Source organism: Pelodiscus sinensis, chromosome 30 (genome assembly GCF_052426305.1).
Source record: "Pelodiscus sinensis isolate ZL-2025 chromosome 30, ASM5242630v1, whole genome shotgun sequence".
NCBI lineage: Eukaryota > Metazoa > Chordata > Testudines > Trionychidae > Pelodiscus > Pelodiscus sinensis.
Window position 1 is genome coordinate 2,629,250 of NC_143081.1, and position 26,446 is coordinate 2,655,695.

At 52.3% G+C, this 26,446-nt stretch overlaps 4 protein-coding genes across 4 annotated transcripts; all 4 read right to left on the minus strand.

Moving 5' to 3' along the window:
• Nucleotides 1-316: 316 nt before the first annotated feature.
• On the minus strand, nt 317-1,249 carry LOC102453006 (olfactory receptor 10D3-like). Its single transcript, XM_006126708.3, has one exon. The coding sequence runs from the start codon at nt 1,247-1,249 to the stop codon at nt 317-319; it is 933 nt and encodes a 310-aa protein (XP_006126770.3).
• Nucleotides 1,250-7,543: 6,294 nt separating this feature from the next.
• LOC102453264 (olfactory receptor 10D3-like) lies at nt 7,544-8,555 on the minus strand. Its single transcript, XM_006126709.3, has one exon. The coding sequence runs from the start codon at nt 8,553-8,555 to the stop codon at nt 7,611-7,613; it is 945 nt and encodes a 314-aa protein (XP_006126771.2). The 3' UTR covers nt 7,544-7,610.
• Nucleotides 8,556-18,129: 9,574 nt separating this feature from the next.
• On the minus strand, nt 18,130-19,062 carry LOC102453517 (olfactory receptor 10D3-like). The gene has a single exon (XM_006126710.4). The coding sequence runs from the start codon at nt 19,060-19,062 to the stop codon at nt 18,130-18,132; it is 933 nt and encodes a 310-aa protein (XP_006126772.3).
• Nucleotides 19,063-23,968: 4,906 nt separating this feature from the next.
• LOC102453755 (putative olfactory receptor 10D4) lies at nt 23,969-26,036 on the minus strand. The gene has a single exon (XM_089774457.1). The coding sequence runs from the start codon at nt 25,176-25,178 to the stop codon at nt 24,198-24,200; it is 981 nt and encodes a 326-aa protein (XP_089630583.1). The 5' UTR covers nt 25,179-26,036; the 3' UTR covers nt 23,969-24,197.
• Between the last annotated feature and the right edge of the window lie 410 nt (nt 26,037-26,446).

A 26,446-nucleotide genomic window follows, 5' to 3' on the forward strand; every position in this document is an offset into this window, starting at 1 on the left:
GACAAGAAGATGCTGCGCTTACTTCTACAGAGCTGTGTAACATGGGAGAGATTGACAAAAATTGACAAAATCCAGCTCTCCAGTTCCTTGGAATTCTGATCCCATTGGGAAGTGTTAAAAACGGTCTCCCCGACTGCATGCCACAGAGTTCGAGGGATTTGGGGAAGCATCATTACAATGCATGGAGCTCCAGATGGACAGATGGGGCTGTGTGGGGAGAGGGCAAAGTTCCCCAAAGCCATAGAGCAGCCATACAAATGTATTTGACGATGGATTTCCATGAAGTCCTACTTACTACCCTTGCAGCTACTGCACGTCAATGCGCAGGTGTTTGACTTCCCTTCAGTTTTCTCAGTGCCGCTTTCACCTCCTTGTTCCTTAGTGTGTAGATGGCCGGGTTCAGCATGGGCGTGACCACATTGCCGAAGATGTGCACAGAGGTCACCAGCGCTTTGCTCCGCTGGGGCTGGGTATAGATCAGGGCGCATTGCCCAAAGAAGAGCGTCACCACCGCTAGGTGAGAGGCGCAAGTAGAAGCCGCTTTGCGTCTCCCTTTGCCCGCGCTCATCTTCAGGACGGAGAGCATGATGCGGAGGTAGGACATGAGGATGAGGAGGAAGCAAGTCGAGGGGACCAAACCCACATTGGTCATAGTCACAGTCTCAATGATGTGCGTGTCCGCACAGGCCAGCTTGACTAAAGGGAAGATGTCGCAGAAGAAATAGTCCACCACATTGGACTCACAGTAGGGTAGTGTGAAGGTCAGGCTGGTGAGGATGGTGGCATGGAAGGAGCTGGCAATCCAGGTGCCGGCAGCTAGGAGGGCGCACACCCTGCGGTTCATGATGAGCAGGTAGCGCAGCGGGTGGCAGATGGCCACGTACCGGTCGTAGGCCATGACGGTGTAGAGCAGGCACTCAGTGCTGCCCAGGAAGTGGTAGAAAAAGACCTGGGACATGCACTCACCCAGAGAGATGACCTTGTGTTGACAGCAGAGGTTGGCCAACATTTTGGGGGTGCTGATGGAGGAAAAACCAATGTCCAGCACGGCGAGGTTGGAGAGGAAGAAGTACATGGGGGTGTGCAGGCGAGGATCGGCGAGGATGGCGAAGAAGATCAGCAGGTTGCCCAGCAGGGTGCAGAGGTAGAAGACTAAGAAGGTGATGAAGAGGACGGTCTGGAGACCCTCGGTGTTGGGGAGCTCGGAGAGGATGAAATGAGTCACTGCCGTGCCGTTCCCCAGACCCATGTGGGTCTCATTTCTGGGGCAGGGGAGAGAAAGAAGGCCGGTGAGTTACTGAAAGGAAAAGACCTGTCGTCCTATTGCTTGCAAGATTCCCCCTTCCTCCTACCACCCCCATGACTCACTTTCATTGGGCATGGTCTGGCAGTGTCATGCCATTTGGGGTGAGCGCTGCACCGGGCTGGTGCTAAGCATGGAATGCCTTGACCGTCCTACGGTAGAAAGAGGAGCAAACGAAGGGGAATTCTATTCTATTCTATTCTATTCTATTCTATTCTATTCTATTCTATTCTATTCTATTCTAATTTCTTTACTTTTGTTTTTATCTTTATCCCCAATCCTAACCAAAGTACCAGAGAGCAGGGGTGTGGAATCTCAGGGCTGGGGGCGGCCCCCAACTTGCCTAGATCTGGCCCCTCAAAGCTTGGGGCATCCCCCTGCTATTGGGGAACCTATGCTGCTGCTCCAGCCCCCCTGCTGCCCCACCATGCGGCTGGAGCACACGAAAACTACCAGGGTGGCCCCCCCATAATCTGGTGTGTGGAGAATGTGGGATTTTTATTCTTTTCACGTGTGTGGCCCCCGACTGATTTTTCTGTGGGTCAGCAGCCTCTGACCCCAAAAAGGTTCCCCCAGCCCTGCCATAGAGCCTTCCATTTGTGAGTAGCATTTCCCATCTGTGATTTGTTCTTTTTCTCTCACGCTCACCCTCTCCGGAGAGGCCGTGTGTTTTGGCATCGAGTTTTGGTCGGGTTTTGTTGTTATAACTACACGGGATGCACTGTGGTCGTGAGAAGGAAGAGGGGGAGGATGGGACGTGCAAAGCACGTGGCGAAGAGCTGCCCCAACTTGGTTAATGGTGTGAGGGGTATTTGCTGAGGCTAGAGAAGGAAAAGGAAGGAAGAGAAAGGAAATCGATATAGTCCCTGAGGCTGGAACGAGGGGCGCTAGGGAAGCGGCCATACTGCCTGACTTGATGTGATTTACATCGTAGCCAGGGTGCTGTGGGAGAAAAATCAAATAATTCCATTAGAAAACTCATAATCAGCTGATCATTATTGTCCTGGCAAATAAGTATAGCTGATAAAGTGAAAAAGATTTGACTGGCCAGTGTTACTCAGACATATGCCACATCTGGGGAGCTGCCACCAGCCAGTTCCCCAGAGACAAAATACTGGTAGTATCAATGCATTCAATGGACCATCCCCTGGTGATGTGGGAGAAAAATCAAATAATTCTAATTGTGTCTAAGGGGGGGACTGTGCAGGAAATCAAAACTCTCTAAAAGAAAACTGCTGTCAGGGTTAAAAGTTTTCCAGACCCCTCTCCCTGTAACAGAGAAAAATCATCTTAACTCTAATCAAGACCCTTCCAATGCCTCCCATCTCGACTTCATGGCAACGCCTAGTCTGTCACAAATTGTCATGTAAACTCTTATCTTTGTCACAGTTTGCTTTGTCACTCAGGTTCTCATGTGGCTTTGTACTGTAAAACTGACTTCTAGCACTCCTGGTGTGAACAGAAAGGTCTCCGAGTACTACTGCTGAGACTTTGCTATGTTAAAGAAAATGATCAACAACTAAACTGTCTGAGCATACTGTATAAAGGGTCCCTGAACCTGTCTCTCGGGGCTGCTGCTGCTCTCACTCTGGTAGCTGTCAGCCTGCCTGCCTGCCGAATAAAGTTTTCCTTCTAGGTTTCTCTCCTGCCTCACTGCTTTGACCTCCAGCCTCGGACCCTTCTGGGGACTCTGTACCCCAGGGGAGTGAGGTTTCCCCAACAGTGCACTGTTTGCCCCAGTGTTTATTAGCACCCCCACAGCACACATAGTTCTGGTCTCCTTGGCTGCAGTGGGTCATCGCTCGGCCGGGATCAGCAGGCTGGGTCCGGTCGTGTGACAGAGGGTGAGATCGGAAGGACCATAGGGAAGCGCCCAGTTGTGTTTTGCTGGTGGGGTTCACAAGGCAGAGCTGACGGGGAGGCATGGTCAGGTTGGGGTCAGAACAGATGGGGAGGGGGAGATCCATGAAACAGAGGCAGGAAGCCCAGGGATGGATGGATGGATGGATGGATGGATGGATGGATGGGCAGGCAGATGGGTGGATGGATGGACGGACAAACAGCTAGATCAAATTTCCTCTGAAGAAAACATTTAGCTGATACCTCCCTCAGCATGAGATGGTGACAGACTCCGAGTCAGCCGGAGGGAGAGAGAGAAGATCTTTCCCAAAGCAGGAGACTTACAGTGGCTGCATCGGGAGTAGTCCGTCCAGCTGACGGGAATTCTCCTTTCCTAGGATTCCTGTCTAGCGTCTTCCAGCTGTCTCAGCCCAATGGCCCATCGGCCAGGACAAGGGCACAGCCTGGGCATTTGGTAGTCATCCAGGTGCCCTATCCCACGCCAAAGCGAACAAGGGCTCCCCGCGGTACATCGTCCCACGCTGCTGCCCGCCTTACAGCTTTCCCACCACTTCCAGCTCCTTACAGCTCTCACTGGCTTTATATCCCCTTTGGGCCCTCTGGGACCAGGGCCTGGAATCACACCAGGATTCTGGTCTGAGATGTTGACAGAATTGCCAATTAACAGAGCTTGGGAATTATGTCAGATAAACTCATGGACCCATGGGCCTCATAAACACGTGTATTGTCATGGAACAGAACGGGCCCGATCCCCAGCTCCGCCAGGGTCCAGATTCTGCTCTTGGTCCTCCTGTCCTGTTTTCTGGGGAGCTGCTTCCCAGCTACGTCAATCAGGTGTCCCTGCCGTGGAATTGGAGGAGCTGTATCGATTCCTGTGGTCAACTCCCAGGGCCACAGATGAACAAGATTCTGGATTTGCTTCAACACAGAGCCGATTAGAGATAATCTAATTTATTAGTCAGTGAGCTCTACAGAGCAATGCATACAGGGGTGCGTCTAGACGACATGGCTCCGTCGATGGAGGATGTAAAGTAGTTTACTCGGCATAGTCAAAGACGCGGGGATTTAAATAACCCCCACTTTGTTCAAATTAAAATGGCCGCCGCGCTGTGCCGACGATCAGCTGATCCGACACAGCGCGGTAGTCTAGACGTGGTGTGGTCGACAAAAGAACCCTTTATCGATTGCTCTGGTAAACCTCGCAGGGAGCTAGAATCATAAAACACTAGAACTGGAAGAGGTCATTGAGGGTCAAGAGGTCATTGAGTCCAGTCCCCTGCCCTCGCAGCAGGACCCTGCACCGTCTAGACCAGTGGTCCCCAACGCAGTGCCCGTGGGTGCCATGGTGCCCGCCGGGACATTTATGTGCGCTCGCTGAAACATTGGGCTGGCCGTGTCCCTGGCACGCAGAACATGCGTGGTGCCAACTCCAGGCACGTGGGCGGCCCCTGCCCTGGGCGTGTGGCGCATAGGCGGCCTCTGTCCCGGGTGCGCAGCACATGCGCAGTGCCAGCTTCAGGTGCAGGACACGTGGGTGGCCCCTAACCCGGGCGCGCAGCATGTGCACAGTGCTCGCCCCGGGCGTGTGGTGTGTGGGTGGCCCTGCCCCCCGGCATGCGGCGCATACGTAGCCCCGCCCCCGAAGCACAGTGCATGAGTAGCCCCGCCCCCGGGCACCCGGCAGCCACGAAAGGTTGGGGACCACTGGTCTAGACCATCCCTGGCAGGTGTCTGTCCAACCTGCTCTTAAATATCTCCAGTGATGGAGATTCCACAACCACCCTGGGCAATTTATTGCAGTGTTTCACCACCCTGACAGGTGGGAAGTTTTTCTTGATGTCCAACCTCAACCTCTCTTGCTGCAACTTAAGCCCATTGCTTCTTGTCTTATTCTCAGACGTTAAGGAGAATAATATTTCTCCCTCCTCCTTGTGACACCCTTTAGATACCTGAAAACCGCTCTCATTTCGCCTCTCTGTTTTCTCCTTTCCAAACTAAACAAACCCAATTCTTGCAGCCTTTCCTCCTAGCTCATGTTCTCTCGACCTTTCAACATTCTTGTTGCTCTTCTCTGCACCTTCTCCAATGTCTCCCCATTTTTCTTGAAATGTAGGGCCCAGAATTGAACACAAGACTCCAGCTGAGGCCTAATCAGTGCAGAGTAGAGCGGAAGAATGACTTCTTGTGTCTTGCTCACAGCACCCCTGTGAATGCTGATAGATCCCCGGCTTCAGGGGTGCGTTCCCGCTGCCTGCAGGAATGAGAGCAAGTCGAACTCTTTGGTGGTGGGACGGTGTTTCTGCCCAGAGCTACAAACCATGAAGAGCCTTCCTGGCAAAGTCCAGGGTTGAGTGGGTGTGGGAGGCAGAGCCGGCTGGTGGAAAGGTGCAATGAGTGGCCAGCTGGCTGGCCGGTGTGGTGAGCAGTGGCCAGTGAGCGGCCAATGCAGCGAGTGAGTTGGTGGAGGATGAACTCTGCAGAAGCCCCTCTGAACCTTGGCTCTGCCCTGGCCAAAGACAGCAATCCTGAAAGGGATGCACCTACTGGTGAGGACCCGGAGGGAAAAAGGACCTCGCCCAAGCGACTTGGGTGGGCCTTTTGCTCACGGGTTGAGTTGAGGAACCCTGTTTGCCATGTTTCCTCGGGTTAAAACCAACGTGCCTCCCTCCCTTTATCCAGATGTCTCTACACTCACACTCTGGGGAAGCACTAACTTGGGAGGCAACACAAGTGTGCTGTGAAATTGGCCCAGGTCACAAGGTGGCGTCGCCAGCTGGTTCTGTGTTCACCCATGGAAAGGAACCATAAGAACATAAGAACGGCAGTACTGGGTCAGACCAAAGGTCCATCTAGCCCAGTATCCTGTCTGCCGACAGAGGCCATTGCCAGGTGTCCCAGAGGGGATGGACCGAAGACAATGATCAAGCGATTTGTCTCCTGCCATCCATCTCCAGCCTCTGACAAACAGAAGCCAGGGACACCATTCCTACCCCCTGGCTAATAGCCTGTTATGGACCTAACCTCCATGAATTTAGCTAGATTCTCTTTAAACTCTGTTATAGTTCTAGCCTTCACAGCCTCCTCTGGCAAGGAGTTCCACAGGTAGACTACATGCTGTGTGAAGAAGAACTTTGGCTTATTAGTTTTAAACCTGCTATCTCTGGATATTCAACCTCGCCCTGGTTCCTGCTGGCTCCACCTGGCCGAAAGGAGAGCATTGGATGGCCCTGGGCTGTTCCAGGGTGGGATCAAAACAGTGGCAAAAGGAGTGGGCCTCTGTGGCAGGTGCCAAAAGACCCACAGAAGATCAGAAAGGCTGTGGAGCAGACTCCTGTACCTTCGGGGCTGGGAGTGGTCTCACCTGCTGCTGAGCGGGATAGAACACAGAACACGGCTGGCAGGAGGTGCACGGGTTACACCTATGATGCAACACAGGAAGGTGTGGAGACTGAGGGTCTGGCTAGACGACAGGCTTTTGTCGACAGAAGTTTTGTCGACAGATACTGTCAACAAAGCTTCTGTCGACAAAGAGCGTCTAGACTGCAGCCAGTTCTGTCGACAAAGCAAGCCTGTTGACAAAAGGCGTTATTCCTCGTAGAATGAGGTTTACTGCCGTCGACAAAACTGCCGAGTTCCACCAACGTTATGTTGACAGAACTCGGCGGCAGTGTAGACGCAGGTCTAGTTTTGTTGACAAACGTCCACTAGGCTAGGGACACCATTCTTACCCATCGTGGCTGATAGATTCATGGAGGTCCATCAATGGCTATCTAGCTCTTTTTTGAACCCTGTTAATGTCCTGGCCTTCACCACATCCTCTGGCAAGGAGTTCCACAGATTGACTGGGCACTGAGTAAAGAAAAGCTTCCTTTGGTTTGTTTTAAACCTGCTGCCTACTGATTTCATTTGGTGACCCCTAGTTCTTATATTGTGGGAATAAGTAAATAACTTTTCGTTATTCACTTTTTCCACATCAGTCATGATTTTATTGACCACTATCCTACCCCCCCCCCCCTTCGTCTCCTTCTGTGCAAGCTGAAAAGTCCCTGTCTTTTTAATGTCTCTTCATAGGGGACTCATTCCAAGCCCCTCCTCATTTTTTATGCCCTTTTCTGAACCTTTTCCAATGCCAAGAGATCTTTTTTGAGATGAGGTGACCACATCTGGATGCAGTATTCAAGATGTGGGTGTCCCATGGATTTATAGAGAGGCGATAAGATGTTCTCCATCTTATTCACTATACTTTTATTAATGATTCCTAAAATGTAGTTTGTTTTTTTGACTGTCATTGCACGGTGAGTGGATCTTTCCAGAGAAATATCCATAATGACGCCAAGATCTCTCTCTTGAGCAGTTGTAGCTAAATTAGTCCCCATCATATCGTACATAGAGTTGGGATTATGTTTTCCAATGTGCATCCCTTTACATTTATCCACATCCAATTTCGTTACGTTAAACGCCAACGTGCCGGCGTGACGTCCCCCCACAGTTTTTTCAGCGCGGCTTTCACCTCCTTGTTGCGCAGCGTGTAGATGGCCGGGTTCAGCATGGGCGTCACTGTGTTGCTGAAGAGCTGAACGGGTGGTCCCAGCACATGGCTCAGGTGGGGCTGGGTGTAGATCAGGGCGCAGGGTCCAAAGAAAAGTGTCACCATCGCCAGGTGGGACGTGCAAGTGGAGGTCGCTTTGCGCCAGGCGCTGGCCGAGTTCATCTTGAGGACGGAGTACACGATGCGGACGTAGGACATGAGCACGATGAGGAAGCAGGTCAAGGGCACCAGACCGATGTTGGTGAAGGCCACACTCTCAATGATGCGAGTGTCCGCGCAGGCCAGCTTGACCACGGGGAAGATGTCACAGAGGAAATAGTCTATCACGTTGGACCGGCAGTAGGGCAGCGTGAAGGTCAGACTGGAGAGGATGGCAGAGTGGAAGGCGCTGGCGATCCAGGCACCGGCAGCCAGGAGGGCGCACACCTTGCGGTTCATGATGAGCAGGTAGCGCAGCGGGTGGCAGATGGCCACGTAGCGGTCATAAGCCATGATGGTGTAGAGCAAGCACTCGGTGCTGCCCAGGAAGTGCCAGCAGAAGACTTGGGACACGCACCCCGCTAGGGAGATGACTTTGTTCTTTCCCCAGAGGATGGCCAGCAATTTCGGGGAGCTGACGGAAGAGATGCCAACGTCCAGAATGGCGAGGTTGCAGAGGAAGAAGTACATGGGGGTGTGCAGCCGGGGGTCGCCAAGGACGGCGGAGAAGATGACCCCGTTGCCCAGCAGGGTGCAGAGGTAGAAGGCTAAGAAGGTGAAGAAGAGGATGGTCTGGAGACCCTCGGTTTTGGGGATCCCTAGGAGGATGAAATGAGTCACCGTCGTGCGGTTGCCGAGGTCCATTTTGGACTCGTTCCTGGGTGGAGGCGAGAAATAAGGACAGAAAATCATTGAAATAATTTAAAAAGCCTTTTTGTCCCCTAATGGTAAATCACACCCTTCCATCCACTGTCCCAACGAATCTCTTTTAGCTGTGGTATATCGTTTTGTTATGGTCATGCCATTTGGGGCGAAGGCATCACCGAGCTACATTTGAGCATGGGACAAGGAATGGTGTCTCTTGAAGGGCCCACAATGCAAATGGAAAAAGAGGACATCTAGTCTCGTCTAGTCTAGTCTAGTCTAGTCTATATCTTTGACCCATGCCAATTGCCTCTTTTCTATCCTCTCTTGGCCCGTACCCCCCAATTCTAACCAAAGTACCTTCAAGCCTGCCATTTGTGTCTAATATTTCTCAGTCCTAGTTATTTTCAAGTACTGAGAAAGGTGTCACAAGGAGAAGGGAGCTAAATTGTTCTTCCTGGCCTCTGAGGACAGGACAAGAAGCAATGGGCTTAAACTGCAGCAAGAGAGGTTGAGGTTGCACACTAGGAAAAATTTCCTACCCCTCCGGGAGGTGAAAAACGGGAATAAGATGCTGAGGGGGGTTGCAGAATCTCCGTTCCTGGAGACATGTAAGTTCAGGTTAGAGACACACCTGTCCGGGATGGTCTAGATCAGTGATTTTCAAACTTTTTTTTTTAATAAAATACGTGTTTCTTAAAAAATATTGCAAGTACTCCCTGTGACGGCGCGTTGGGGTAGCCCGTCTCCTGCATCCCTGTAATGGCACGGACAGACTCCACCAGCCAGTAGAATAGAGGGAGTTTATTGCTTCTCCAGGATACAGCACAGCACAGATGTAATCTGGTTACAGGAACTGGGGCTAAGAGGCCTCAGTGCCCCCCTTGAGATGGGGGGGTCGCTGGACCCTACAATCCCAGCCCCCTCCCTAGCTCCTTCTCCCCTGCTTCTCAGACAGAAACTAAAACTCTTCCAGCCCTGCCCCCCAGCCAATGGCAGCATTCCACCTTCCTTTGTTTCTCTCCCTGGGGGGTAGCTGGTCGGACAGGTTGAGAGACCCTTACCTAGTGACTCATCCCCTGTCTGCTGGGCCGTGCTACAAACAGCAGCCAGCGGGGGTCACCCACAGCCCCAGCATAGCAACCAGCAAGGTACCCCCCACTATGTCACACCCCCTTTAAAAAAAACAATTATCAGTACCCCTAGTACGTACAATTTTCAGATACACACTTTTTCTACTGTTGCAACACGTTTGTTTAAATAACTTAATCATAGCTGGGCAGGGGATGACATTTTGGGGTGCAAAGACTACCAATATAATAAAGTGCTACAAGACGTAAAAGAAAAATTCAGTTTTCTCCAAATTTCGGTTGCATTGATGTACCCCCCAGACTCCTCTTGACTACCCCTAATGGTAGTCATACCATTGGTTGAGAAACACTGATCTAGACAATGCTAGGTCCTGCCGTGAAGGCAGGGGACTGGACTTATCACCCCTTGATCTTCCTACCTATTCTAGTGCGCTATGATTCTATGGATCATGCTCACACATGCTCTCTTCCAGGTGTGCCCATATGGGCAGGGCAGCGCCCTGTTTCGCCTGGGGGTTGTTCTGCGTGCCCAGCCTGCTCTGTGTTTGCCCTCAGGAAGAGGAGGAGGATGGAAGAGGCAGACCAGGGAATGTGATGGAGAATGGTCCCAGCTCTGTTAGTGAGGGGGACGGTTGGGGAGGGGGCGTTATGGGGTCCGAGAAGGAAGGAAGAGGCGCGAACGGGAAAGGAAACAGGCACAGCTGGAAGAGCTGGAAGTTGGGGGCTGGCGGGGTTTGTCTGATTTCATGCCAGAGAAGGGTTAAGGTGAGACCTGTGGGCCAGTGCGGAAGGGTTGGCTGTTTGCCGGGAAGTGTCCCTAAGCAGGAAACGAAGAGCCAAGGGGAGACGCTGGAAGGTCGGGGCTACGGGGAGAGGGAGGTGAATGAGGCAGAGATGGGCTGGCGGGTGCCGCACACGGGAGGACGGAGGGACCGATTTTGCTCCAGGGACAATATTTCCCCCAGGTGCGATGTGGACAGTGACCGGTTCAGAGACAGGCAGAGACAGAGGGAGAGAGATGGAAGATCTTTTCCAAAGCAGAAACCTTACACTGGCTGCATCGGGAGTGGTCCTTCCAGCTGACGGCAATTCTCCCTAACTATCTCTCGGCGGTGGCTCTAGCGTCTTCCATCTGTCTCATCCCTGTGGCCCCTCGGCCGGGACAGGGGCACAGCCTGGGTGCTTGCAAGGAGCCCTAATGCCCGCTGACCTGAACAAGGGCTGCCGGAAGCATATTGCCCCATGCTGCTGCCCGCCCCATGGCTTTCTCAGCACTTCCAGCCTCCCTGCGGCTCTCCTTGGTCTTTATAGCCCGTCTGGCCCCATGGGACCAGGGCCTTGGGTCTCCTCCTGGCTCCCGGTCTGAGACCGCAGCAGAGCCTCCAATTAACGGAGGGTGGGCACCATTTGAGATCACACACATAGGCCCCTGGGAGCCGGCCCTCAGGCGGTATGAATAGCCGTAGCGCCATAGGGCAGAAGGGACCCGATCCCCCGCTTCAACAGGGACCGGATTCTGCTCTTCCTCCTTCTGCCCTGATTCCAGGGGAACCCCATGGGATTCCCTACGGTTGTGTCCCTTCCCATCCACGCACTTGGTGTCAAACAGGAGTAACTTCATCGGAGTCACAGGGGTTGTGTTGATTCTGCCAGCCAAGAATTCAACCCAGCCATCCCAGGGTGGATGGGATGTTCTCGCCCACCTAGGACCTCCTGCCTTGCGACACAAGCCAGGGAGTTGCCCCTGGGCCGGGTGCTGCTCAGATGGAGGGCGGGACACACCCTGTCTGTCAGTGTTCACCAACTCACCAACACAGTAAGGAGGTTCTGCCCCGTTGTGTGAGGGGAAACTGAGGCACGGAGCCTTTCTGGGTAAGGGAGCCGGTCTCCTTCATCTCACAGCAGCATTGGGCACAGAATTCCCACCGGATTGGTGAAACTCTCCATCTTGATTGACTTGCGGAAGGTCCCAATGGGTGTCTACGAAAGAGACTAGAATCTGGTGTGGATTTCCTGGGGTCCAGCCAGCTCTTGAGCTGTGACCCTGACCTCTTCTCTTTGGGACACATGTAGCTGTGTGTCTTTCTGGGCCTCACACGTGGTCGGTTCTCCTCCTCTTTGTGCAACCAGGGTTCAGGAAAAAGGGCCTTTCGAGCGTCACGGCCGATTGACCCAAACCAAACCTGCTTCGCTACCCGCCAAGAAAGCAGAAAACATCCCAGCCTCATTCCCACGTCTGGGGTGGCTTCTGTGCGAAGGGGTTGGCGTTGGTTAGCTACAGTAGTGGGAAACTCTACAATGGATTCCGATACAGAGCCGCCGCACAGAGGGGGAGGTGAGGGGCACAAGGGAATCTATGGAGTTAATGGGTTGACGGAGGCTTTGACCAGACAGTCCCTTTGGTTGTCTCCGACCGAGTTGCCGAATAAATCCATTGATTCGGTTTGCGGCGCGGACCCTCGGTTGGGTTCATGGCCCACGAGGCATGGTTCTCCTGCCTCGTTCAGTGGTTCTAGGTAGACTCACATGAGTCTCCCCATAACAATGGACTGGATCAATGAACGGTGGGTCTTTGTGTCTTCCCTCGGTCAGAAGATGACCTGGCCTCTGAAATACATCTTTAGATGTAGGTGTAAACAGGTGACATCTTGCACCGAATCTTAGGATCCTAGAACACTAGAACTGGAAGGGACCTCAAGAGGTCATCGAGTCCAGTCCCCTGCCCTCATGGCATGGCCCAGTGCCATCTAGGTCATCCCTGATAGACGTCCATCTAACCCATCTTTCTTGAAATGCGGTGCCCAGAACTGGACACAACCCAATGACTTCTCATGTCTTGCTCACCACACTCCTGTGAATGCAGCCCCGAATCATTGCTTCTTGTCCTATCCTTAGAGGCCAAGGGGAGCAATTTTTCTCCCAACTCCTTGCGATACCCTGTTAGATACCTGAAAACCGCTCTCACGTCTCCTCTCAGTCTTTCTACACTAAACAAGCCCAATTCTTCCAGTCTTCCCTTCTAGCTCAAGTTCTCTAGGCCTTTTATCATTCTTGTTGCTCTTTTCTGGACCTACTCCAGTTTCTCCACATCTTTCCTGAAATGTGCTGCCCAGAACTGGACTCAACAGTCCAACTGAGGCCTAATCAGCTGCAGAGTAGAGCGGCAGAATGACTTCTCACGTCTTGCTCACAACCCTCCTGTGAATGCAGCCCAGAATCATGTTGGCTTTTTTTGCAACAGCATCACACTGTTGACTCCTGTTTAACTTGTGGTCCACTCTGACCCCTGGATCCCTTTCTGCAGGACTCCTTCCTAGACAATAGCTTCCCACACTGTGAAACGGACTGGTCCTTCCTAAGTGGAGCACTTTGCATTTGTCCTTATTAAACTTCATCCTGTTGACCTCCGACCATTTCTCCAGATCGTTTTGAATTATGACCCTATCCTCCAAAGCACTCACAACCCCTCCCAGCTTGGGATCATCTGCAAACTTAATAAGCGTCCTCTCTATGCCAATAGCTAAATTGTTGATGAAGATATTGAACAGAACTGGTTCCAAAACAGACCCCTGATGTCGCAGTGTCATCTATTGATGGACACAACTGCCCATTCACTTGTAGGTGTGGGGGTGATCAAAACTTCTGCCCCCAACGTGTTGACCTTATAATGGGTCAGCGCGCTCCTCTTCTTCATGGGGAATGTGTCTGGGATCGACCTATGCTGGTGCCACCTTTCTGGCACGTGCGTTTCTGCAACCCCAGCCATAGTCTCGCCAGGTTCTGCGAGCTGGGCCTGCCTTGGGGGGACAATTCCGCTTGGCTGCAGTGGAAATTTCCATTCCCTCCTCGGCCACACAAACGGCCTCTGAGATACGTCTTTCTGCACAGAGACAAACAAGTGACATATTAGGGGGTTACCCGTTCATGTATGCGGGTACCCCCTCCCCCAATTATTGTGTATATGTGTGCAGCTGCAAAGTGCTGGCAACTTTAGCCAAAGCCTCTGACCTCACTCTAGGCCTCTGCTACAAAGCCTCAAGTCTCAGGCCCCCTTCAACTGTGAGAGGTGTTTCCAACAATGATCTCCTCACCCTCTCAACTCGTGCGCTCGCACGGCAGTTTTAATAAGTCCCCCTGTGGTTCCTCTAATTGTTATCATGTCCTGCCCTTTACTCTGGGGGGCACCTAATTTGGGAGTCAAAGATAGAGGTAGAAGCAGACGGGATAATTAATCTCTGTAGATGTGTCGTCCCCAGCCCAGGGAACACATCCCAGAGGGTGCAATAGCCACTGGAGTTCATTCAAATCTTGATATTTCTAATGAGTGCCAGATTGGGCCTTCTCACTGCCCCAGAGACCAGACTCAGAAGTTATTCTGGGTTGGCATCAGCTGCGTTCCTTGTGTCCCCTCTCACAAACTCCAGAGCTGTAATGAGATTGGACTTTTCAAATGTGTACAATCACTGCCATCAGCATGGGTATTATGGTAGGACCTACAGCCTGCCATCGAGACATGGGACCCTTTGGGAAACACCCGGGACAGATGCAAAGAGAGGGTCACAGCCTGAATGCAACACACGTGTCCTAGATGAGAACATCAAAGGACTGAATTCTCCCTGGGTAACATAAGGGGAAACTGAGGCACGTAGTGCTGTAGGGAGTTTCTGAAAGGCCTATAGGGACTCTTCGACAGAGCCTGTTCAGGACTTCACATCCCCTGCACCCCTCTCCTTTGTCTTAAACACAAGGTCATGGTTTGCAAATATTTCCCACGGGCTCATTAAATGAATGGACGTTGAGTTAGGGTTGACCAGATGTCCCAGTTTTTGGAGCTTTTAGGTATATTAAGCATGTAGTACTCTGTGCAGTGAGATGCTGAGGGATGTCAGCGATGGGGTCTAGACCAGGGGTGGCCAACTCATTCCGGACAAAGAGCCAAGATATTAGTGGATCCAGCACAAAGAGCCAGGGAAAAGTTGTAGAACAAAAAAACAAAAAAAAAGAAAAAAGAAAGGCCTGCCCCTTTAAGAAGTGCAAGAAGTGCTTTTCTATGCTTTTTGGCCTCAACAGGCTCCCTCCAGCTGCTGCCATATGGGAGTACAGGGGAGCCGGGAGGCAGAGGCCATTCTCAGGGGCGACTTCGTGAGCTGCACGAACAGTGGGAGAAAAGCCGCATGCAGCTCGTGAGCCGCGGGTTGGCCACAGCTTGTCTAGACAGTACTGGGTCCTGCCATGAGGGCAGGGACTGGAGTCAATGACCCCTCAAGGTCCCTTCCAGTCCTAGTGTTCTAGGATTCTATCTCAAGGCACCGTGTGTGTGTGTGTGTGTGTGTGTGTGTGTGTGTGTGCGCGCGTACGCGTACGCGCGCCCCTCTGCCTGCTGAAGGGTAAAATCAGTGGGGGTATATCTAGACTACAGGCTTACGTCGACATAAATTTTGTCGACAGAATCTGTTGACAAAACTTCTGTCGACATAGAGCGTCTAGACGACATCCAGTTCTATCAACAAAGCAAGCCGCTTTGTCGACATAACAGTGTAGACGCAAAGGACAGTGTAGATGCAATAATGCCTTCTATTGACAGAACTCTGTCGACAAAAGGCGTTATTCCTCGTAGAATGAGGTTTACATCCGTCGACAAAACTGCTGAGTTTTGTCGATGTTATGTCGACATAACTCCAAGGCAGTGTGGACGCAAGTATAGTTTGGTCGACAAAAGTCCACCTTTGTCGACAAAACCCTGTAGTCTAGACACACCCTGGAAGTCGAACTCCCTGGTGGTGGGTCGGTGTTTCTGCCCAGAGCTACAAACCAGGAAGAGCCTGCCTGGCAAAGGCCAGGGTTGAGCATGTGTGATGTGTGGGAGGTAGAGCCAGCTGCAAGGAAGGTGCAATTAGCAGCCAGCTGCCTGGCCAGGGGAGGGTGTGGCGAGCAGGTGGCCAGTGAGTGGCCAATGCAGTGAGTGAGTTGCTGGGGGGTGAAGTCTGCAGAAGGCCTATGAACCTTGGCTCTGCCCTGGCCAAGGACAGTGACCCCGAGAGGGATGCACCTATGGGTGAGAACCCAGAGGGAAAAGGACCCCGCCCAACCGACTTGGGTGGACCTTTTGCTCAGGGGTCAAGTTGAGGAACCCTGTTTGCCATGTGGGTGCCTAGTGGGAAGGGAGGTGCAAAGGGGCTCCCCCACCCCCACACCAATTATTATGGTCTGGGGGTGGGGAAGCCTAGAAAAATTCTGGTCCTGCTCTTCTGTATTAGGCCCTGATCTTTCCGGCCCAGCCCGGGGCCACTTCTAAAATTTTGGAAGTGGCCCCCAGCCAAAAATTATTGCCCACCCCTGCTCTACGCTCTCACGCTGGGGAAGCACTGACGTGGGAGGCAACCCAGGTCTGCTGTGAAATTGGCCCAGGTGACAGGGTGGTGGCACCACCTGGTTCTGTGTTGTGCCCATGGAAAGGAACCTCTGGATCTTGCACCTGGCCGAAAGGAGAGCGTTGGGCGGCCTACGTTCCTGGGCTGTCTGTGGGTGGGATCAAAACAGTGGCTTCTGGAGTGAAAGGCGTGAGCCTCTATGGCAGGCGCCAAAAGTCCCCCAGACCATCGGAAAGGCTGTGGAGCAGAGTTCTGTACCTTCCGGCCTGGGAGTGGTCTCACCTGCTGTTGGGTGGACAGAACACGGCAGAGATGTGTGTGGGTGACACCTATAGGCTACATCGACACTGTGGCGTTGGCTGCAAGAGCCTATGCAAAGGAAGTGTGGATTAGCATATCTCCGTGCTTCATTTTCATAATTTATTCAAGCCGTTTTTGTGCAAGGGTTTTGGTGCAAAAACAACAGGGGTTTTGTGCAAGAAAAGAGTCCATACTGCATGTTTTTGCACAAAACCAGCTTAAATAAATTATGCAAATGAAGCGTGGGGATATGCTAATCCGTGGTTCATTTGCATAGGCTTTTGCAGCAAACACTGCAGTGTAGACGTAACCATAACGAAACACATGAAGAGTTCAAGGTGTGGGCATTGCGCTGGAGATTTTCAAAGTCCTCTGTGCTCTTCGGTGCCGACTGAATTCAATGCATCTCCCTTAAGCAATGCTCGCCCTTCAGCAAGTCGAAGACGTTTGGTGTAATCTCCATCCCTAGAGGTGTTTCAGTCCCGGCTTGACCAAGCCCTGGCTGGGATGGTCGAGTGGGGGTTGGTCCTGCTTTGGGCAGTGGGCTGGACTCGATGACTCCTGAGGTCTTGTTCAGACCTGGGATCCTAGGATTCTGATCTTGTGGGGACTGGGTTGGCAGAATCTCAGATTCTGGGATTCTAGGATTCTTGGATTCTACCAAAAGATGAGGGGATGGTTCACTAGCTAGGGGATAGGAACCAAAAACGTGGGGTTGTTTGGAACAGTGTCGGGGTACCTCTTAGACTCACGTTCTTTCCACTCTCCCCTTGTGCTCCTGTGCATACCGAGCAGCGCCTGCCTCGCTCACTGTGGACCCGCCTTGCCCCAAATACCTGGTGGGGGAACAACTGTCGCTCCCCTGTGTGGATCCCCAAATGGACAGATTCTACAGTGAAGGAAATGGGGAAACTTTTTCCAGGAATCCTGATACCAAAGGGGAGCCCAACTTTTCTTCCCTTTGCTTCACATGGTGGATACTGGCTCGTACACATGCAAATACTGGCAAAAACAATCGGGGCAAGAGAGCCTGTCAGTGGGAAGCTGACCCATCTCTGTTTCCATGCCGGGTGAGCACCTCATTCATGCTGAGCTGGATGGGTACGGAGAGCGGATCCTATTTCATGGAGGATCTCCATGGCTCACAATCCGGGTTCCTTCCAATTTGGAAAGAAAGCCAAGAATTTGGAAGGTCCCTCTTGAAGGGAAGGGGACTTGACTTACGAGGAGGGGCTGGAGTACCTGACCTACAAGGAGAGACTGAGGGATTCAAGCTTTTTTAGTCTGCAGAAGAGAAGAGCAAGGGGGGATTTGGTAGCAGCATTCAACTCCCTGAAGGGCGTTTCCTAAGACAATGGAGAGAGGCTGGTCTCAGTGGTGGCCGATGGTAGAACAAGGAGCAATGGTCCCACATTGCAGTGGGGGAGGTCTAGGTTGGATAGTAGGAAAAACGATTTCCCTAGGTGGGTTGGAAGCACTGGAATGGGTTCCCTAGGGAGGGGGTGGAATCTCCATCCCTAGAGGTGTTTAAGTCTCGGCTTGACACATCCCTGACTGGGATGACTGAGTTGGGGTTGGTCCTGCTTTGGGCAGGGGGCTGGACTCGATGTCTCTTTAGGTCTCTGCCTGCCCTGGGGTTCTAGGATTCTATGACAGCTGGGGATTTTTAGGAGCATTTCTAGAGCTCCAGATAGACCAGATAGGGAAGGCGAGAGACACAGAGATTCACAAAAGCCACAGAGGAGACATGCAGATGTATTTGTGGATGCGTTTTCATACAGCTCAACTTCCTGCCCCTGCACTAGCCGCACATCAACGTGCATGTGTCCGATCCCCTTTTAGTTTTCTCAGAGCAGATTTCACCTCCTTGTTGCGCAGTGCATAGATGGCCGGGTTCAGCATGGGTGTCACCACGTTGCTGAAGATCTGAACGGGCGGCCCCAGCACCTGGCTCAGGTGGGGCTGGGTGTAGATCAGGGCACAGGGTCCAAAGAAGAGCGTTACCACCGCCAGGTGGGAGGCGCAAGTGGAGGCTGCTTTGCGCCACGCATGGGCCGAGTTCATCTTGAGGACAGCGTAGATTATGCGGACATAGGACGCGAGGATGAGAAGGAAGCAGGTCAAGGGCACCAGACCAATATTGGTGAAGGCCACAGTCTCGAGGACGTGTGTGTCCGCACAGGCCAGCTTGACCACGGGGAAGATGTCACAGAGGAAATAGTCCACCACGTTGGACCTGCAGTAGGGCAGAGTGAAGGTCAGGCTGGTGAGGATGGTGGCGTGGAAGGAGCTGGCAATCCAGGAACCGGAAGCTAGGAGGGAGCACACCCTCCGGTTCATGATGAGCAGGTAGCGCAGCGGGTGGCAGATGGCCACGTATCGGTCGTAGGCCATGACGGTGAGGAGCAGGCACTCGGTGCTGGCCAGGAAGTGCCAGAAAAAGACCTGGGCCATGCACCCACCTAGGGAGATGACTCTGCTCTGATCCCAGAGGATGGCCAACAATTTCGGGGTGCTAACGGAAGAAAGGCCAATGTCCAGTACAGAGAGGTTGCAGAGGAAGAAGTACATGGGGGTGTGCAGACGAGGGTCGCCGAGAATGGCGGAGAAGATGACCCCGTTGCCCAGCAGGGTACATAGGTAGAAGGCTAAGAAGGTGAAGAAGAGGATGGTCTGGAGGCCATCGGTGTTGGGAATCCCTAGGAGGATGAAATGAGTCACCACCGTGCAGTTCCCCAGCCCCATTTGGGACTCATTCCTGGGTGGAGGGGAGAAATAAGACCAGTGAGTGTCTGAAACGTACATCCATCTTCCCATGGCAGCAATGCTCCCCTGTCCTTCCACTGCCTCTGCGACTCTACCTCTTTGGGCTTGGTGTGTATGTCTGGCAGTGTCATGCCATTTGGGGTGAACGCTGCCCCGGGATGGTGCTGATCTTGGAGGGAGAAAATATTGGCCTTGAGGAGCCTATGGTCCGGAGATGAAAAGTCAAAGGAAACGTCTATTCTATTCTATTCTATTCTATTCTATTCTATTGACCTATGCCAATTACTTCTTTTCTATCCTATCTAGGTCCTTTCTCCCAAATCTACCCAAGAACCTTTGAGCCTGCCATTTGTCCTAATATTTCACATTCATGGTTTGTTCTCTCTCACACGCCCTCTCTGCCAAGTGTTGCCCATGTGGGCAGGGCAGTGCTCAGTTTCTGCTGGGGGTTGTTCTGAATGCCTGTGCCACTCTGTGTTTGCTCTCAGGAAGAGGAGGAGGATGGAAGACGCAAACCCATGAATGTAATGGAACACAGACCCCACTCTGTTAGGGTGCATCTATACTATACCCTTAGCTTGAAATAATTGGCGTCACTGTATTCGATTCTTTTTCAGAAGAGGCTATTTCAAAAACTGGCACATCTACGCCGCATCAAATTTCGAAATAAAATGCCATTTTGAGACATCCCTTCTTCGTTGAGGAATGGGGTGTTACAGGGATGCCGAAACCTACGTCTGCTATATTTTGATATAGCGGATGCGTTCAAAAGATGCGGGGTAGCTAGTTCAGGATACCTCCGGCATCTCGAAATAGCATTGCAGTAGACACGTACCCTTAGTGACGGGAGCGATTGGGTGGGCGTTATGATGTCCGACACGGTAGGAAGAGTCACGAAGCGGAAGGGAAATAGGCACAGCTGGAAGAGCTGGAAGTTGGGGGGCTGGAGGGTTTGTCAGATTTCATGCCAGGGAGGGGTTATGGTGAGATCTGCAGCCAGTGAGGAAGGGTTTGCCGTTCACCAGGGAGTTTCCCTAAGCAGGCGATGAAGAGCCAAGGGGAGACACTGGAATGTCGGGGCTATGAGGAGAGGGAGGTGAATGAGGTAGAGACGGGCAGGCGGGTGCCTCACAGGGGAGGACGGAGGGACTGATTTTGCTCCAGGGATGATATTTTGCCTCAGCGCATGATGGACTGTGACTGGTTCAGAGACAGGCAGAAACGGAGGGAGAGAGAGAGAGAAGATCTTTCCCAAAGCAGGAACCTTACATTGGCTGCATCGGGAGCGGTCCTTCCAGTTGATGGCAATTCTTCCTTCCTATCTCTCGGCGATGGCTCTAGCATCTTCCGTCTGTCTCATCCCAATGGCCCCTCGGCCGGGACAGAGGCACAGCCTGGGTGTTTGCAAGGAGCCCTAATGCCCGCTGACATGAACAAGGGCTGCCGGAAGCACATCGCCCCATGCTGCTACCCGCCCCACGGCTTCCTCACCACTTGCAGCCTCCCTGCAGCTCTCCTTGGTCTTTATAGCCCATCCAGCCCTGTGGGACCAAGGCCTTGAGTCTCCTCCTGGCTCCCGGTCTGAGACCGCAGCAGAGTCGCTGATTAATGGAGATGGGGCAATATTTCAGATCATGGCCATAGGCCCCTGGGACCTGGCCTTCAGGCAGCATAAATAATTGTAGCGCCGTGGGGCAGAAAGGGCCCGATCCCCCGCTGCACCAGCATCCGGATTCTGCTCTTGCTCCTCCTGCCCTGATTCCAGTGCAGGGCTGGCCTTCCCACGGGGCGAACGGAGACGGCCGCCTCAGGTGCCAGACTGTGTAGAGGAGTTGAACAGGAAGAAGGCAGAATTGAGACCTTTCAAAGTCACCTGGTAAGCTATTGCTGGTACCCACCCGGAAAACGTCTCCCAGGGCCTGTCTACACTCAGAAGTTATTTCAAAAGTACTAAAATCAATTGGCTGTCTCCGTGACGACATCCTTTGCGGCCACTGTGATGAAGGAGGGTTAACTGTGCAGCCGACTCACTAGCCTGGTTGCCCATCATGTTTGTGCCTTTTACCTGCCATGACAGGAAATGAACTGGCTACGTCACCCCCCCTCCCCTCACCCAACGAGCTCCCTGTGTTGTTACTACGGGATGCCTGTGGAACCCAAGGAGGGATTTCTCACGTTACTCCACACGTAAGCCCTGTGGGCTGCCCGGAAGGCCATCGGCCATATTAGAGAGGCGATCACTGCCCATAGGATATGGTGGCCACCGATGGGGAAGGGCTCCTGAAAAGTCCTTGTGCCAACAGGAGTCCGTTTGTGGTTGCTGCAGCGGATCATGTGTCGGGGGAAATTCACAAGTAGTGTGACGGGTGACTACAAGTGACTGTGGTACCCGCTGCTGTTCCGCTTATCTCCCGCTGAATACACTGACTGTGTGGAACATCTTGTGTGTGTAGGCCCCATTGCTATAGCAACCTCTGACTTTGCCTGGGAGGGCCCTTGGTGCTGCCATCCAGCCCTAGAAACTACAACTCCCATGAGCCCTTGCGAAAAAGGAGGGAAACCGTTGCTCTCTCCCAGGCAGTGCAGGGAGAGAGCTGGTGGCCCCAGTTTGGAGAGAGGAGCCGGATGGCCCGGGCGGGTTCTGGAGCCTGCCGGGGCTGGGATCTCGCCGGCTGCTGCAAGGCCCGGAGGAGATTGGTTCTGGCAGGGAGAGGCCTGGCGGAGAAGGGGTGCGGGGAAGATGCTGCGAGTCACTAGGGCTGTTGGCAAAGTGCTGCCCGGAATGCAGCCCACGAGCCAGGCTGACTCTGGGTCTGGAGAGTGGCTGAGGGAGCTGCCCAGGGCACCAGAGCTGCTGGAGAGCCTTTTCGCTACTTGAAAGGATCTGAAGTTACCTCTGCATCAGCTGAATTCTTTGTGTCGTTGCCACAAACCCCAGAGTTGGAACTTCCTGGGACTGCTGTGATCGGTGTCATCACTGATTTTATCATGGGGATTATGGTAGGACCTACAGTCCAGCACTGGCATGTGGGACCCTTTGGGCCACACCAAGCACAGACCGAGAGAGATTCTCCCCGCTTGAATGAGACACACATGCAATGGCCGAGAGTGATCAAGGATTGAATAATCCCTGTTTAACAGGTGGGATAACAAAGGGAGAAATCTGTTACTCGTGGGCAAATAGGGACACTTCTAAAGAGTCTGTACTGGAATCCAGGTGCCCTCTCTGCTAGGCATTGTCTTATTTACAGATAATTCCCATGGGCTCCTTAAATGGAAGTGTGTTGAGGAAGGGTGACCAGATGTCCCAATTTTATGAGGGCAGTCCTAGAATCCATAGCTCTTTTATTTTATAACCACCAAGTGCTCCGTGCAGGGAGATAGAATCACAAAACTCCAGAACGGGAAGGGACCTTGAGAGGTCATCGAGTCCAGTCCCCTACCCTCACGGCAGGACCAAGCACCATCTAGACCATCCCTGATAGACGTCTATCCAACCTGCTCTTAAATATCTCCAGTGATGGAAATTCCACAACCTTCCTAGTCAACTTATCCCAGTGTTTCACCACCCTGACAGTTAGGAAGTTTTTCCTGAGGTCCAACCTCAACCTCCCTTGCTGCAATTTAAGCCCATTGCTGCTTGTCCTGTCCTTAGAGACCAAGGAGAAGAATTTTTCTCCCTCCTCCTTGTGACACCCTTTAGATACCTGAAAACCACTATCATGTCCCCTCTCAGTCTTCTCCTCTCCAAACTAAACAAGCCCAATTCCTTCAGCCTTCCCTCCATCCTAGCTCATGTTCTCCAGCCCTTTCATCATTCTTGTTGCTCTTCTCTGGCCCTGCTCCAATTTCTCCACATCTTTCTTGAAATGTGATGCCCAGAACTGGACACAATCCTCCAACTGAGGCCTACTCAGGGCAGATGAATGATTTTTCGTGTCTTGCTCACAACACCCCTGTGAATGCTGATAGATCCCGGCTGCAGGGGTGTGTTCCCACTGCCCGCTGGAATGAGAGCAAGTCAAACTCTTTGGTGGTGGGACGGTGTTTCCACCCAGAGCTACAAACCATGAAGAGCCTTCCTGGCAAAGGTTAGGACTGAGCATGTGTGATGTGTCGGAGGCACAGCCGGCTGGTGGAAAGGAACGATGAACAGCCAGCTGGCTGGCCGGTGGAGGGTGTGGTGAGCAGTGGCCAATGAGTGGCCAATGCAGCAAGTGAGTAGGTGGGGGGTGAAGTTTGCAGAAGCCCCTCTGAAGCTCGGCTCTGCCCTGGCCAAGGACAGCGACTGTGAGAGGGATGCACCTACAGGTCACCACCCAGAGGGAAAAGGAGGCTTCCCAGCTGACTTGGGTGGGCCTTTTGCTCACAGATCAGGTTGAGGAACCCTGTTTGCCATGTTTCCTTGGGTCGACACTGACTTACCACCCTCTCCTTATCCAGATGTCTCTACACTCCCACTCTGGGGAAGCACTAACTTGGTAGGCAACCCAGGTCTGCTGTGAAATTGGCCCAGGTCACGAGGTGGCATCGCCAGCTGGTTCTGTGTTCTACCCATGGAAAGGAACCTCTGGATATTCAACCTCGCCCCTAGCTCTTATATTGTCGGAACAAATATTAACGTTTCCTTATTTACTTTCTCCACACCGCTCATGATTTTACAGACCTCTATCCTATCCCCCCTTCGGCTCCTTCTGTGTAAGCTGAAAAGTCCAAGTCTTTTTAATCTCTCTTCATAGGGGACCCAGTCAGTTTTGATGCCCTTTTCTGAACCTTTTCCAATGCCAAGAGATCTTTTTTGAGATGAGGCGACCGCATCTGGATGGAGTATTCCAGACGTGGGCGTCCCATAGATTGATAGAGAGGCGATAAGATGTTCTCCATCTTATTCACTATACCTTTATTAATGATTCCTAACATGCAGTTTGTTTTTTTGACTGCCGCTGCACAGTGAATGGATGTTTCCAGCGAAATATCCATAATGACTCCAAGATCTCTCTCTTGAGCAGTTGTAGCTAAGTTAGTTCCCATCACATCATATGTAGAGTTGGGATTATGTTTTCCAATGTGCATCACTTTACATTTATCAACATTCAATTTCATTAAACTAAACATCAACGTGCCGGCATGAGATCCCCCCACAGTTTTCTCAGCGCGGCTTTCACCTCCTTGTTCCTCAGTGAGTAGATGACCGGGTTCAGCATAGGCGTCACCACGATGCCCAAGATGTGTATGGAGGTCACCAGCGCTTTGCTCTGTTGGCGCTGGGCGTACATCACGGCGCATTGCCCGAAGAAGAGCGTCACCACCGCCAGGTGGGAAGCACAAGTGGAGGCCGCTTTGCGCCACGCGTGGGCCAAGTTCATCTTGACGATGGCATAGACGATGCGGACGTAGGAGGCGAGGATGAGGGGGAAGCAGATCAAGGGCACCAGACCAACGTTGGTGAAGGCCACGGTCTCAAGGACATGAGTGTCCGCGCAGACCAGCTTGACCACGGGGAAGATGTCACAGAGGAAATAGTCCACCACGTTGGACTCGCAGTAGGGAAGCGTGAAGGTCAGGCTGGTGAGGATAGCGGCATGGAAGGAGCTGGCGATCCAAGAACCGGTGGCTAAGAGGGTGCATACCTGCCTTTTCATGATGAGCAGGTAGTGCAGCGGGTGGCAGATGGCCACGTACCGGTCGTAGGCCATGACGGTGTAGAGCAGACACTCGGTGCTGCCCAGAAAGTGGCCAAAGAAGACCTGGGCCATGCACCCAGCTAGGGAGATGACTCTGCTCCATCCCCAGAGGATGGTCAGCAATTTCGGGACACTGACCGAAGAGAGGCCAATGTCCAGCACAGCGAGGTTGGAGAGGAAGAAGTACATGGGGGTGTGCAGGCGGCAGTCACCAAGGACGGCAGAGAAGATGAGCAGGTTCCCCAGCAGGGTGCAGAGGTAGAAGGCTAAGAAGGTGAAGAAGAGGATGGTCTGGAGACCCTCTGTGTTGGGGATCCCTAGGAGGATGAAATGAGTCACCGTCGTGCGGTTGCCGAGGTCCATTTTGGACTCGTTCCTGGGTGGAGGAGAGAAATAAGGACAGAGAATCATTGAAATAATTTAGAAAACCTTTTGTCCTATAACGGTAAATCTCACCCTTCCATCCACTGCCCTCACGAATCTTTCCTTGGACGTGGTGCATAGTTCTCTCATGGTCATGCCTTTTGGGGTGAAGGCATCACAGGGCTACATCTGAGCATGGGACAAGGAAAGGTCTGCTTTGTAGTGTCCATAATACAAATGGAGAAACGGGATGTCTTGTCTAGTCTAGTCTAGTCTAGTCTAGTCTAGTCCTCCAACCTATGCCAATTGCTTCTTTTCTATCCTACGTAGGCCCCAGTTCTAACCTTCAAGCCTGACATTCATGGCTAATACAATAATTACTCATTTAACACGTGCCCACTTAACACGTTTTTGCAATAGCTTGATTTTGGGGGTGGGGGACATTTTTCGAATAATACGACCATCCCCGAAATAACACGAAATAATCAAGTGACGGACTACTTCATGCGGCAGTATGGGTTGGCAAAAACAGTGGTAAATATGCACGAGCGGATGAATATACATGGTCACAGTGCTCCTCCGCTCACTCACATATTTATCTTTGTGTTTTAACAAAGCTTGGCAACTTGTCTTGCTAGATATCTGATGTTGACATTGATGTCCCAGCACCAACAAAAAATTGACGTTGCCACCATCACCTGACATGCGACCCCCGTCTTTTCCATTATTTTTAATGGGAAATTTGACCCCGCAAAGCACGTTTCCGCTTAGCATGAACATTTTCAGACATTCACTATAGTGTTCAATGAGGAATTACTGTATTTCTTCTTCCTAGGTCATTTTCGGGTATCTACAAGGGTGTTACAAGGAGGAAGGAGCAAAATTGTTCTCTGGCCTCTATGGATGGGACAAGAAGCAACGGGTTTAATCTGCAGCAAGGGAGGTTGAGGTTGGACCTTAGGAAAAGCTTCCTATTTTTCAGGGGGGTTCGAGAGAGGAAGCGTTTGACTTTAGCTGGGGAGTTTCTCTAAACAGGAGACAAAGGGCCAAGGGGAGGCACTGGTAGGTCGGGGCTATGGGAAGAGGGAGGTGAATGAGGCAGAGACGGGCAGGCGGGTGCCGCACAGGGGAGGACGGAGGGACCGATTTCACTCCAGGGCGATATTTTTCCCCGATGCGAGGTGGACAGTGACCGGTTCAGAGACAGGCAGGGAGAGAGAGAGAAGAACTTGCCCAACGCAGGAGCCTTCCATTGGCTGCATCCAGAATGGTCCTTCCAGCTAGCGGCAATTTGCTCTTCCTGTCCCCGAGCGATG